Raw genomic sequence first — 15562 nt, 5'->3', positions numbered from 1 at the left:
CAAGTGATAAAGGGGCCACGATAGAGGTGAGCTCCGATTCAAAATCAAGAGGTTACAGTGAGAGCACCGAGTACTCTCCTCTTTCAAAAAACCAACAAGGAGATGACATCGTAGTTACTAGTGAAGAAGGAAATGAACCGATTGACATTGAAGCAATAAGTCAAGCACCCAAGGCCGTTGGTGATGCTTTGTTAGTCGAATCGAATCTAGATTTGAGAAGATGCACCACACCACTATGGTTAAGGCAAATGCTCATGCCAAGAGGCGAGGTAGTAACTGCCCGGACAGCAGAAGACCTCCAAGGATTAATAGAAAAAGGTGATAGCGAGAACCAAAAACAAATAGCGAAGACGGTGGCAAAGGTAATCAGGAGCGACAATGATGGGCACCAAAAGATTCAGATTGCTATACCAACAGTCAATAAGGCAGTGGATGAGATTGCGGCCCAGGAATATGAGATAGTGGAACACAACTTGGGAAGAAACACAGATGATATGGAATGTGAAGAGATCCAGGAGGGTATAGCTTCAATTAGAGAAAGGTTGAGGAAGGCAAATGAAAGGATCGTAAAGTTGGAGGCCAAGAACAAATATTGGAGAGATTGCCAGCCTATCCAACAGTTGCACCAGGCAAGCCCTTCCTCAAGACAGCGGGAGCAACCTAGAAGAAATATCAGCTCAGCTACATGAAGTCAAGGATTGGATCCGTGATACAATCCAAGATGGGCGAAATTTCTTGCCTTCCTTCATCTCAACATTCCGGTCACTAGTGACTGTTAGAAACAAATTCAGAATATTTGAAGAAGAGTGGAAAGATTTCCTCCCAGTCAAGGATTTGGCTATTCCCAGGCTAAAGGCATTCATCAGGCTTCCAGAGGCATATTTGGAAAAGGCCAAGTTGGTTGATGAGAGAGGATTGAGTACGGTTGAATCTTGGTTTGTCGCCTTGACTACCAGATCGAGAACACTTGAGGAGATACAGAAGGCAGTTGCACAACACAGCCCCAACGTCGACACTTCCATTTCAACCATGATGAGCGACGTTGGGATGGCACTTGATTTTGAAGACATTAGAAAAGAAGACATTGATGAGATGAGACTTGAGTCAAGATTGGATGAGTTAGGAAAGGTTGTTATCAAGAAGAAACATTTTGGCACCCTTTCCTCCCTCGATGCCTTTATCAGATTTGCAAAAGAGTATGAGAAGGACCATGAGAGGACGCTACAAGCAGCAAGCAGCAAGCAGCATAATGAAATCAGCTGAGCTCAAGATAAAGCATACACCTTGTCCTCCCATGGAAGAAGTCAACAAAAGGCTAGCTAAGTTCATTGCCTTAGCTAAAAGAATGAAAGAAAAAGGTATAGTTATATTAGAAGATCATTTGATGTAAGCCCAAGTGGCAATTTCTCTTTCTTCTAGGATAGGACAAGTGTCTAATTCTGATTGGCCACCATTTTGGTGCCTTCTCATTGGTTGCCACTTTTTCACTTTTTCCATTGGTCTGTTGACGAGGTGGCATCTTCTCATTGGCCGATGGGGTGGCAACCCTAATTAGGGTTTCTAGGATTCAATCTGGATCGTCGATTTTGCCTCTTTATCTCTACCGTCAGTTGTACATTTTGGCCTCTATATAAGGCCATTTGCCCTCATTTGTAACGATCGGAGAAAATTGTTGCAAAGATAATGCCAAAATTCGCTATTTCTTTCTCATTATTGTGACTTGCATGGTGATTAAGAGCCTTTGGTATTATTGCATGGTTTCTACTTCCAAATAGTTAGAGTAAAATTTCCTTTCAAGTTGTTAAAGTTGGTTACATTTCAAGTTGCTAAGTAAGAGTAAAGTAGATGGATAGTTGTATGGTAGCATTAGTAGATACTAGATAGGGATCAATACTAGGCCACTAGCATCCTAGCGGCTTGTTGGGAAGCCTTATGTGGTAAACTAGTTTATTTATCCTTTGAATCATTGCATCTATGGAGGTGGAGCCATTGGTTAACTTTCATCAGATTCGATCCCAGTCCATTTGCTAGTCTTCCATTCATAGGAGGAGTAGAATAGCAAGTAGTTTAGGAGTTAGAATTTTGAAGAGGAAAGTTAGAAAGGCATAAGTCATAAGAACCATTCACCCTCCATCACCATCACTTTTCCCCCCAACATCATCTAGCATTCACGTTGAATCACCATCTCCATCATTCCACCAAAGCCCAAGTCATCCTCAAACAAACAATGTAAGGCCGCCTATGTGATTACCAGCAAATCACATCAATATACTAAGTTAGTATCCACAGGTGTAAGGAACATTAGAGTTATTCTCATGTCCCATGGGTATTAACTTTTCAAGAGAGGAATTGGTTGTTTGATACTCTGTATCAAATATTCAATTGCTAATATGTTATGTGGTATAAAAAATGACATCAATAGTATGTAGGTATCAAAGTCTTCAATACTTTCCATATAACTTCATCTTCATCCTTTGTTCCATCACAAGCCTTAATTCCTACAATCTCTGATATTCTTCCAAAATAACTTCTTACAGATTCATCCTCCATCATCTTAGCATCTTGAAATAAACAAATCCAATTTCGTAGTCTAACCTTTCTAGCGTGCTTATCACCTTCAAATGTAGATTCCAAAGCTTTCCAAATTTCATGAGCTGGTTTTAAAGATTTTACCTGACTATACTCATTTTCAGGAAGAGCTATCAAAATTGCTTCTCTAGCAAGCATATTGCACATAAACATGTCCCTCTAAGGTTCAGTACACACCTCAAGCTTATCTTCATCAACCACATCCTTCTTGCTCTTACTCAGACCCGTGCATAGCAAATGTGTCTCCATCTTCTCCTTCCAAATGTCATAGTTAACTCCATCAAACTTTGGACTTTATTTCCTAAAATAATTACTCACCATAGATCTCCTTAAGTTGTTAAGCTTTTCCTTCAAGGACCTAATGCTCTAATACCAATTGTTAGAAAGTAAAGTCCACCAAGATAACTAGGGGGGTGAATCAGTTATGCAATTAAAACAATTCTCAATATCCTTATTAATTCCAAAACATGTAAACAGTGGATGCAACAACCATAGAAAGATCACCACACACAATAACACCAGATTTGTTAACTAAGAAAACCCTTTATCAGAGGGAAAATCCCAATGAGGATGTACAAATCCAAGTGAATCTGGAAGACCTCAAAAAACCCACTCAGAATCTCCAAAATTGGTATCAATGCATATAGCACAGCGAAACATTCCTGACACAACTTGAAGCATGTCAAAAGGAGTCTGTTTGCTCGAGATATGCTCAATCAAAGGTTTGGTCAAACAAGCGAACCAGAGGTTGAACAAAAAGAGTGAAAATTTGACCATTTCAAAATTGGTCATAAATAGTCTCAAATCAAAGAGATTGTCAAGAGCTTTCTGACACATTTTTAATGGACAAAATTCGAGTTCATATACAAAGTTAATGGTCGATCGAAGTTTTGCGGTAAAAGGTTAACCAGGTGGACCAATGATGACATCATCATGACGTAGAAAAATGATGACACATCGCAGATAACATGCTAGCACATGTGGCATGATGACATTGCAAGTTAAGGTGATGTGGCAATGCACGACTTAATCCAAGAAGATAATGACACATGTTCACCCATGGTTCAATAAATTATTACCACATGGCACTTAGATGGTAGTCTTATCTATTGGTTGAGACAACCAAAAATATGAAAGAGGTTTGAACACTACACCTCCTCATTATCATCCTATGGCTACACCAATACCCCACAAATCTAACGTTATTTTTGAAATGTGAAATAGTTTATTTAAATGCTACTAAATGCAAGGAAAAGCCAAAACAAGAAACCACCCACTATATCCCTAGAAATCCGCTCATCCAAATATATATGCCCACCAAATTTGAGATAAGATTGTGCAGATTTATTTTTGAGTTAACAAACAAAATTAGAAAATGGCCAGCCCATTAAATGGCATGGTGATTCAAACTCATCACCATTCAATCTCTACATTTATGTTTCAAACATTACACTATTGGGTGGTCGTTATAACAGTTTTAGCATTACCTTATTTTAAGATTATTGAGCTGAATATTTTGTTTTAAAATAAGGTTATTTTGTTATGGTTAAATGGGGGAAAAGGTTATTTGGTTAGAAGCCAAATTTGGAGATTATTATGTATAAAAGGGAGATGAATTTGTGACAGAGGGTACACTCATTTTTTTACAATTAAACTTGGAGAAAATCTTTGTAATTTCCAAAGGGAGAATTTTGGAGAATATGCTCTCTAGAAAATTAAGTGGTCTCATACTATGAGATAACAACTTAGTATTTTTCTTGAGAGTATTTTTCATGACATTATGTCATTATTGTAAAGGCTTAATGCCTATTGTATTCATATACTCTTGAGAGAGAGAGTTACAGTTTTATCGCTTAGCATTGTAAAAAGTGACAAAGGAGCTAGGCACGAACATGTTGCTAGCAAGTTCCTGTCATCACAATGTGGAAGCGGAAAGAAGTTAGTAACTCCATGAAAGACCATAGTGACGTGAGAGTTTTTACATCATAATAATGGCATCGATCTTGCAAGTTTGTAGATCCGGAGACATAGCCAAAGTCTAGTGAACTCCAAAATCAAATCTTTGTCTCTTGTTCTTTCTGATGAATGTTTTTGTCTTCTTAGTTATTTCCTGCATTTCTAAGTATTATTTGCTTAGTTCACCAGCAACGTCAATATCGATCTTCATTTTAAATTTGTATCTTGGTGAATCTAAAAATTAAGTGATTCATAACAAGGAGTTTACAGATCATGTACACACAAAATGATATATATATATATATATATATATATATAAGTTCCTTGTAAGAGGATGGACCCTGTTAGGAGTCAATGAAATACATTTAGTACATATCAGCCCCTCTTAGAAGACTTTAAATCCCTACTAGGAGTCTTGGAAGACAAAAGGACCCACTATCCAAACAGCTTCTAGGCAAGACCACTAAACTAACTATCCAACTGGCCTTAGTACTATCCTTCTCAGAATAATACAAGTAAACAATTGTCCACAGCAACTTCTTTGCCAAATACAGTCTCTTTGTTCGTTCACCATGCCTCAACTACACCAAACACTTCTCTGATCAAAAGATATTCACTACCAAGTTCACTGGATCTCACATACAAGTTCTCATACTCGCATACACAAAACCACAATACCACACTCTACCAAAAGGAAATAATCTTTGCTTTATACCAAGTCCTAAAACAAATTATTGAGTCAGCCTTGAGGCTTTCCCGATTCTTTCCCAATTTACACTTATAATAGAGGACCATCTTAAGATATTATATTTACATGTTACATTACATCTTTACATCTTATCACAATTACACGCAACTGTCAATTCACAGTCTTCATAACTCTTCACTCGATGCTCATCTGGATGTGCGCGTTTGACCATAGCATCTTCATCATGTCTTCTACCTTTGTCGAAGTCCGCTTGACCAGATTCTATCTCTGTTAGGAGATACAATCCAAACAACAATAAACACCGCACAAGAACTCTGTCTAAACACTGTCTTCAATAAATCTTGAATAACTCTGTAGTGGCTTCATATTTCCGCACGCACTCTTAACCATAGAATCAGGACACTCTGAAGAACATTATCCCAAGTCTGTATAAGCTCAACTTCATTCTTCGATGCTCACGAAACCAAACTATGTCTACTACTTTGCCAGCCTTCACAGGATAACCAATATGTTGACATCAATGACAAACACTGTCATAAATGCAACACAACCAAGATTCATGTCTCCAGCAATACTAGGATACTTCCCAATAGGAATACCAACAGCATTCATGCTAACAGTTTCTTGTGTGAGCCATTGTCTAGCGAGAGTTCATTAGACACGTGAAGGCTTATGTTAGAAGTTCATTCCGTAATGGGTCGTTGCATCTCTTCTTTTCTTTATGTGTGGTGACATTATTGTGCCCACTCTTTATTCTTTTGGGCAGTGATTTTAATCATCATATCAATTTCTGTGAATTTTTTTTCGCACACAAAGAAGAGTCTTTTGCTAAAGTTACCTTCAGTTTGATACTCATGATTATTTTCAGAATGATGCATGCCTGCAGATTTGATAATACCTTCAGGCAGGTTACACTAAACATGAGAGATTGCGTCAATTATTTTTTTATTGTTTTTTTTGAGTTAAGTGAATTATCAGTTAGAAGATTCGATTAGAGGCAAAGATTTGTTTTTCCTCTACAAAGTCTAAAGAAAGTAGTCTTCTTATTTTAATCGCAAAAGGAACGAATTGTTGGTGGTGTGCACGAATGATGTCTAACAACGAGAGAGAGACCTCTGCTAAAATTGTGAATGTAAGCCTGGATTATATGTCAATCTTCTTGAAAAGGGGAGCTCCATGGTTGTCTTGTTTCAGCATCTACACCTACTAAGGAGGATTGATATATGTTTCCAGATATAAAGTAGTTGCAAGATTCTACATCATCGTAACTTAGGGATAAAAAAAGATTATTCAATATTGATCTTTATTTCTCTTGGCTGCAAGAAAAGGATGCAACAAATTATGAGATGGGAACGTTGATTTGATTCCATATCCAGAGGGAGATGCTCAACCTCAGAGGGAGGTTACATCCTCTTGCTTTTTGTTGTGAACAAAATAATTCTTGATTAAGAGAAAGTATTTATGGAATCGTTGCAAAATTTTATGCATGCTTTGTATTGCAGAATTTGAGATTCTTATTGGAAAAGAGTTTCAGCTGTGATTTCTTTTCTTATTGATTATATTTATGGGAAATAATTGAAGTTATAAGGTCAACGCGATAACTCTTTCACTTATGAAAGATTCATAGTGAACAGCATGTAGAAAGAGTTCATAATATCATCACATTGAAAGATTTTGTGATGGGAATTGGAAGTCAAGTTGAGAGAGTCCATGATTGTATCACATTGAGAGAGTTTGTGATAAAATCCTAGTTGTAAACCTAACTTGTCATGTTGAGAGATTCCATGACAGTATCATGTTGAGTGAGTCTTTGATGGAAAGTGATTGGATTTTTGCAAGTTTGTCATGTTGAGTGATTCCACAATTATTAGTTATGAATAAAAAATTTCATCTATCATGTTGAGTGATTCCATGATTATTAACAATAAATAAATTGTTATCTTAGTGTCATGTTGATTCCAAAAAAGTTCGTTATGTTTCTTGTTGGGTTTTCATGTTGAGCGATTCCATGAATTTTTATAGGATCTATGTGATTAGATTTAATCATTGACATTTTTGGCTGCAGCCTTGTGTAATTATTCAGCTAAAGATCTCTCTCTTGCTAAGAGGAGTGGTGAAGATTGTAGCTGCAATAGAGATCTTTATCCTTGGGCAATGATACCGTTATAGTCACCTTCAATTGAAAAGCACATTTAGGATAAAATGTAATAATAAATATAAAGATGTGTGTCATACAACATTAGTTAAGGCATGGAAATACGAAGAGTTGTATTTGAGAATTAAGAGTTATGTTTTAGGAATTGAAGAGACCTTCGGTTGGTATGTGAAGAGTCTCTTTTTATTTTATATATATCGCATCAAACAAAAGGCATTGTACATTTGAATATGTTATGATTAATAAAGTGATATTTTTGTTGTGTGGTTGGGTTTTTCCCTTCAAATTTGGAAGGGTTTTCTCAGGGTAATTTTTGTGTCTCTTGTATCTATTTCTAATTATTTCTTATTGTTGTTTATCTTAAATTTCTGGGCAATTTTCCAACAGATTAAACCATTTGTTGATCCTTCAATTGAAATTCATATTACGAAGTAACTGGAAAATATTTGCTTGTTATCAACAATGATCAAGAGATCAATTTATACAGGAGACTGAACGATGTTTCCTTAAGAAACAATCATAATTCTAGAATCAAAAAATTAAGTATTAGAAACATTCTAAAAATTTACAAAAACATTCCAACATTTACAGAAGATTACAATAGATTGCCATGAGATACTAAACAGAGATAATAGAAACTATCTATTATTGTAATACTCCCTTAATGGTTAATCTATCTAGAGCACGAAGCTGTCAAAAAGCGTAAAAGGCAGATTTTGTCTACTGAAAGTGCTCTGCACTGTTCGTTGTGGGTTGCTAACCAAATTGCTTAGATAGGGCAGCTAAGCGCTTCCGACATTCAACCTTCATGTGCCCATACTTGTGGCAATAGTTGCATTGAATATTTTTCTTCTGCGAGCCTTTTGAATCTGGAACAGAGGATGTCTACTAAGAAGATTGTTGATGGTACTTTGGATAACGCTCCAAAACTTTGCAGATGAGTAAAATGCTCCAAAACAAACCACAAAAAGCCATGACTTTAAGCGAAAATCAAAAAAAACCAAACACGATTTTTGGGTTGAAAAATCAATCAAAACCCAACATGATTTTTGAGGTTAAAAATCAATCAATACCCAACATGATTTTTGAGATGAAAAATCAATCAATACCCAACAATACAAAGCTTCATTTTTTTAAGAAAAATGGTCAACAAATAATTTTTGAGGAAAAAATACAAACCCACAAAGGAATCACACAACTTCGCAAATTACAAAATCAGAAATTTTCAAGGGAAAATTTATAGAAACCCATAAGAAATTTTTTAGGGAAAAAATTATGAAAACACAAGATTTTGCATGGTAAAGCAACACATGCAAACAACATGCAAGTATATGCAACTCTCAAGAAATAGACCTAGAAAATTTGAAGAGTGACCCAAAAGAGAGCTCGAAAAACTTAGAAAGAATATTTGTCGATTTTTGGATCGGCTAGCTCAAATATCAAGGAACCTAGAAAAATTTGAGAACCCAATTGAGCTCTCAAAAAACCCACCAAGAATCTGTAAAAAAATTGATCAGGTACAAAAATTTAGGGTTTTGAACAAAGACAACCCTGGCTACAAAAAAGCTTCAAAAAATGGCGGAAATGTGCAAAAAAAACGAACAGATCTAGGCAAAAATGGGTTGCAGAATCAAATTAGAAGTTGGTGGATTCAAATCTCTCAAAACGAGAACCCTAGTAGGATTATAGAGAGAGTTGGAAGCAAATATGCATGTAAATAATTTCGAAAATAAAAGGTAGATAATTTCAACCAAAAAATTATAATTATTTTCGAAAAAAATTAGAGTGTTGGCTCTGATACCATATTACGAAGTAATTGGAAAATATTTGTTTGTTATCAACAGTGATCAAGAGATCAATTTATACAAGAGACTAAACGATGTTTCCTTAAGAAACAATCATAAAGAATAGAAACATTCTATTCTAGAAACAAAAAACTAAATATTAGAAACATTCTAATATTTGAAAAAATTACAATAGACTACCATTAGATACTAAACAAAGATAATAGAAACTATCTATTATCATAATAATTCATAGTATAAGAGTTTAAAAGAAACACATGCATTGAAAAGAAATAAGTATATTTTCATAAATATGTTCAAAACAACTAAATAATAAGGAAATTTTGGTTACATAAAAGTATAATTAAATTTGAAGCATATTAGCATACCAAATATTTATGCACATGTTTGTAAAACATACAGCAAGGCATCAAATGAAATTTTAAGGGCCAGTTCCTAAAAATCAAGTTACAAACAACAAACCTCCACCGTCGTTACAAATGCATTAAATCTCAAATATTTATGTACATCTCAATAAAATGTATAATCAGAATTGCATCGTAAGAACATAGACGTTATTATAAAGCTTGCACGACTACCAAATTACCTGAAAGATGGCTAACACTGTAACTGGGTCTGTTGCTGAGATGAGAGCACCGAACATCAAGCTTTCTTGAAATGGTAACCTATACATTAGAAAGAATAGTCCTCCTAGATAACTGGGAAGACCAACCAGACATTGAGAAAAAGCATTTAATGAAATATAAATGATCAAGAATAAGAAAGGATGAAAAAACATCAATATGTTGACAGAGTATTCTTCAAAAATGCAGCTTAACAATGACCTAAAGAGCAAACGGAGAGAAAATTTACACTAAAGTTCCAGTCACAATTGCAGCTATGAATGTTCCCAATATAGCAATTGTGATTATTGCACCAAAGTTTGAAAAGAATGGTTTCTGTCACAACAGGGTTGGCTGTAAAGTTAATTTTCTACAAATATAGAAAAATAGCCAGCATATTTTAACAGATGAAACAGTGCTTTCAATATTTTTATTGATAAGAAAAGGCAGAACTTACAGGTTGCAAGCTAAAGCCCGACTGAGTGAAACATGGGTTAAGGAAAGCAAATCTGTTCTTTTGAAGAGAAAAATCTAATATGCAATAGAGAAAATGTAAATCTCCATCTGGAACTTGATAATATAATCTCATTCTTCTCTTTGTAAGGATATAAAATTATGGGAGGTAGCAGAAGCAGAAAGAAAAACTCTTCACGGAAGTTGAACCAATTCCTGCATGTTTACCAGAGACCACTTATATCAATAAAACATTCCAGCAGAAATAAGAGACCCGGTACTTCAGAAATTACATTATCTAACAGACATGATCTTCTGTTGATGTACTATCAATCTGCAAATCGCCACTAGCATTTACATGAACCTCACCTGATACTCTCTTCTGTGTTTGAAATGTTTGCCAGACCCCCAACAATTAGACCTGCCAAGAAACTCCCCAGATTAGTTATACTTGAACAAATAATCATCAACCTTAATCAGTTTTATGGTGTATTTAAAAACTATCGAATTCAACATTGAACACTCTATGGCCCATGCCAATGGCATTCAGCTACAACCAGTTCAGCAATGACCTATTTTATGACACATTTAACCAAAATTCGGCTAAAAAGTACTTCTATACAATTATAATTAGAAATAATAAATGTTTTAAGCAGTATGCCATCACTAGCTAGATTTATAGATGGTATAACAGTACCCATTGAATGTCTTTGTGTGTGATTGAGCATAACTTATGAATAGCCAGTTATGCAACCTCTTCCAGGATATATTAGACCACCTCAAAAAAGGAGAGTGCAGGGTACTGCATTGCTGCACTTATATCACTCCACCAGCTCCTACAAGTCCAAGTCAGATCCATTTTTAACTACAGATGAAGTTGAAAAACATTGTTTGCTACAACTCATATCTCATGAAAACTCATCTTGCTGTTGCTATGTATTTTTGTTATCTTCTGCATTGTTTAACACTAAAATTTGTGATGATTCTGAAAATAGGAGTTGAGGAACCCCCTAGCACTTCATGTAGAAAGCAGGAGCAGATGGGTAAACAGGGGCAGGAGCACCTCAGAAAATGCCAAGGAGCATAATGATGGTTTATAAGATTGTCATGTTGAGCTTAGAAGCATCTAAGTGTTTTTAGACATCAAATTTTAAGGGTTCAAAGGGTATATAGTCTTGTATCAAACATTTGCATGTTAAGAGGGAATCGAGAAGTTAGGAATTTAGAAGTTTTCGATTTGAAAAATAAATCATTGTAATGGGGTGATGAGCCGATTCACACATGTGAGTGGAAATCAGTTTCAGTTGGTTTTGAGTAGTTTTATAACCACCTCAGAAGGCAGTAGAGACTCTGGTGTTTTATATAGAGTTTGATGTAGTATTTAGAACAGGACTGAAAATAGAGCATAGCAGAAAAGGAAATTGATCTCTCAAGTATAAAGATTGATATGTAAAGGGAGATTGAAAATAATAAGGTTGTTTCATTTCCTTATATTTCTTGGTTTTTGTATTGGAACTGTTGTTTGGGAAGGGAAATTTCTGAGTTCGAGTAATATCAGTTTTAGATTGTTCTTTGTTTTTATAAAATCAGAAATCCAACCATTTAGTTTACTTGTGTTATCATCAGCTGTGTTCTAAGTCTAACAAGTTCCACATTTGTGTAATAGATTCCAACCAAGAATTGGTTATGTGATTTCCAAATTCCACCTGTGGGTTTTGGTTTGAAGGAATTTGTATTCGTGATATTGGTTTGAGGTAAATGATGTATGGGCATCAATTTTCTTCTGTAAAAGTGACTCAAAGAGACTGATTCAATGATTGGGATGTCTAAATTCATGACAATAGACATTGTTTGTTTGAAAAATATTTTAGATTGGAATTTATAGTATGGGCTGCTATGTATCGGGTTTCTTTTGCCATTAAAATCTGATTTTATTGAGGTTCATTGCTGCACAAAAATTATCAGATAGACGTGGCATTTATTGGGCACCTAAGCCAAAGTTTAGATACACAAAATCTGTTTTTATAAGCTGGAATTTTTCTTGGAATCGGGCTGCATCTGATCACTTTTCTTAAAACATTCTTGGTCAAACAAATACAATGGTTTTGAGGGTGAAAATCTGTTTTGGACAAATCAGAAATAAACCTTGGCATTCAAATGTTTTGGCTGCAAATAATGAATTCCAAGTATGGTTATCGGGCTGCATGTGATGGGATGGTTTTAGCTTTTTCTTGGGCACCAAAATACTATTGTTTGGGCTGCAAGAATTAAATTAAACATAGTAGTATACATTGCATGATATTGAGCCCTTACTTGACTATGAAATTCTAACTTTTAAAGTGGGGATGTATTGCGCATTGATTCGGCCAAGATCTTTCATTAAAACTGTTCTCTTATAAATGTTTTCAGCCCTTGTGAATTGGGTAGATTGATGAAGTAAAACAGAAATAAAGTTTTATAAATACAGTGCCCTGTTATCAGTTTGGGGAATAGGAATGTTATAGGGTGTTGGAACTTATATCAATGAGTCAAAATTTCTCATTGTTTGGTAGTTGGAATTGTTTTGGCCTCACTTCTTGGGGTTCCACTTTGAAATGTTCAATTGAATTTTTATTGGAGTAGAGAATTGGCATTTGGGAATATAGTGTGCTGCAGGGAATTGGCCTTATTGTGTTCCAACTATATAACAAATATCAACTTGGAGAAATATGCAGATCAATAACAGGCAAAACATAGTGAGCCAAGTGTTTGACAAAATGAAGAATCAAGATATATGCATAGAGATGGGAATCTCTGGGGCAAGTCAAGAAAGTTGATATTAATTTTTGATTCAAATGAATGCAAGATTGATTTTGGTCTGAACTTTAAATTGGTTCATTAAAGAATGCATGGGTGTGGAAGTCCTGTAATACTGATATTGAGTCCAAGATGGTATAAGGATTCAGGAAGTTATTTTGAATTCAGAGTGAAAGTTTGTATCAAACTAGATGACATATAGATTTATGAAAGTTTTAGGTTATGAACTAAAGATCTCAGGTTGGGTTGAATACAGATTTTAATCTCCCTAAAATGTTTAGAGATATTCACAGATGTGTTTGAATGTACTTACCCACCATGTAATGACAGTAGATATGCAGATTTGGAAAATTTGTAAGTTGTTTGAAATCGCTCCTCAGCATAGAAAGAATTTTATATAGTTTCTCCGCATCATAAACCAACAGGAAGCTTCAAACTATAAAGAGAATGTGAGAAAAAAATATGTGCAGTGCAGGGTTTGTGGGTGCAGTGCAATACAACAAAATGCAATTGCTTGCCATAAAAACAAGGGTATGAGGGTTCCCTGGGATATAAATGCACAGTTAGGGCGTTCATATTGTGGATTCAGGTGGTGTGTGAGTTTTGCAAATATAGACTGCAAATGTATCACAAGCAGCAAAGTGTTGAACAGTACACAAATTCCAAGGAAATGAACACAATTATATATAGATGTGCAGATTCTTTGTAATGTCCCCTTTAGGGATGTACTTGATCTTGATAGTGTTCTAGTACATAATTGCAATTCAATTTAGAGAGAATAATAATCAATTAATACCGAACATTAAAATCAAGGATGTAGATCATATACAGATAATTCCTATTGAAAAATATAATATCCTAAATGCACTGAATCCAGTTCTTCGCATATTTCCAACAGCCAACCATATTAAGAATTTAATGGGAACGACCTGTAGGATGCCCAGAGACTGTTCCTCACAATTAAGCCCAAAAGCACAGAACAACCAACCAAGTCAATTGACCCCTTGGCCCATAAGCTAACCAACTAGATGCTGGCTGTTCAATTGAAGGAAGCCTAGATACTGGTTCTTCACAACTAAACCCAAGTTGTGAGCACCGACTGACCAACCAAGTCATTTTGCCTCATGGGACACGAACTGAGTAGGTTGGGCCAGGCTACTCAATTGGAAAAAACTGGCACTGCTGCACCTCCCTACCACATTTCCTCGCTAATCCAGATATTATTGCTTGTAGGAGAATAATATTTCTTGAGAGATAGGCAATTTAATTTAATAGATAAATAGAGGATTCATAAGAGATTTCCTCAGGAGAGGAAAAAGAGCCACATCTCTTAGGTGTCTCGTCTTAAGTAACCCCTGCCCCTTCATCAGATTGTGGTTCCTTAGAATTGCTACTGTTTATGATTCATTTACAGGCAATGATCACTGATCCTGTGAAAAGGTGTGTGTGTGTGTGTGTATGCACTATTACATTTATTAATATACTCTGAGATTATATTCATAATATTTCATCAGATTTAGGATTTTAGCAACAACAATCACAAAACTTGTTGGTCTTATCAACCTGGCCATTAGAACCATGCTAGAATCTCAACTTGTTTGTGATCTCCTCGATGATTGTGTCTAGTATCTATTTATTGTGATTGTATCTAATGACGATCATACGTAATGAGAGTTCAGATATAAAATTGCAGTCATATTTCTTGCACTGACTAATGTTACTAACCGTTGTTAGTATAAACACTGAGCCCTCACCCGCAATTTCTGTGATGACTGTGTCCACCTATGACGGAACTTACTAATAGTAAGTTTAACTTTAGATTTAAAAACTTCTGGCACACGTTTCGTACACACTGATGATGTTACTTTTATAAAGACAGTAGGCTCTGCTACCGTTTGCAATCTCTATGATGACAATATCTACCTGTGACGGAATGGTATAATTGTATGTAAGCGAAATATTAGATTTAAAACTGCAGAAAAATGTATACTAAGGTCATACAGATTGCTACCTCACAGCTCCTCGAGACACTCATTGTTACTACCCTGAAGCTGCTACAGACAATTGTCAGCTCTCACTTTTGTCTAGGTGCTACTACGGATGACTGCAATTTGAAACATTGTCAGATCCATAGAATGTTAAAGTCCGGCTGTGCTAATTGCCAATGGCATAAAATCGAAATAACTGCATTTGATTCAAACGTTTTACAACAGGGTCCCATGTAGCCGCTTAGTTAATTAGCGGGCACAGCTCAATCTTTTCAGAAATTGTTTCGGGGATCAATGATCCCATGCTCTTTGTTTTCTTGCATTATTTTTTATTTCGTGCTTCTTTAAACAAATATCAAATTTTATATATACTCGATACTGTGGCACGCCTGTAGTTGAGCCGTTACAGCATTATTGCAGGCCTCTCTTCACCAACAGGTGGAATTTCAATTCTCAAACTGTGGCTGTTCCACCATTCTAGGACAAGAATCTAGATTATTCATATTTTA

The 15562-nt window shown here is 35.5% G+C and overlaps 1 protein-coding gene across 4 annotated transcripts in view; it reads right to left on the bottom strand.

The window, feature by feature from the left end:
• Window positions 1–15562, bottom strand: part of LOC149545080 (sodium/hydrogen exchanger 5-like) — a 155560-nt gene that overhangs the window by 139329 nt on the left and 669 nt on the right. For 3 of the 4 annotated variants that reach the window (XM_089795576.1, XM_089795575.1, XM_089795574.1), the window contains exons 2-6: window positions 10639–10690; window positions 10426–10485; window positions 10274–10298; window positions 10067–10152; window positions 9801–9912 (exon numbers count right to left, since the gene is read on the bottom strand). In XM_089795576.1, coding sequence (XP_089651702.1) covers window positions 9801–9912; window positions 10067–10152; window positions 10274–10298; window positions 10426–10485; window positions 10639–10690 — 335 coding nt within the window. Of the gene's footprint in view, window positions 1–9800; window positions 9913–10066; window positions 10153–10273; window positions 10299–10425; window positions 10486–10638; window positions 10691–10966; window positions 10991–15562 lie in introns of those variants that run through there. The other variant, XM_089795577.1, reaches the window with a different exon arrangement.

Source organism: Cupressus sempervirens, chromosome 8 (assembly GCF_028749045.1).
Source record: "Cupressus sempervirens isolate cs-2001-9-10 chromosome 8, ASM2874904v1, whole genome shotgun sequence".
Taxonomy (NCBI): Eukaryota; Viridiplantae; Streptophyta; class Pinopsida; order Cupressales; family Cupressaceae; genus Cupressus; species Cupressus sempervirens.
The sequence above is the reverse complement of the archived record's forward strand: the minus strand, read 5'-3'. Positions and strand labels throughout refer to the sequence as shown.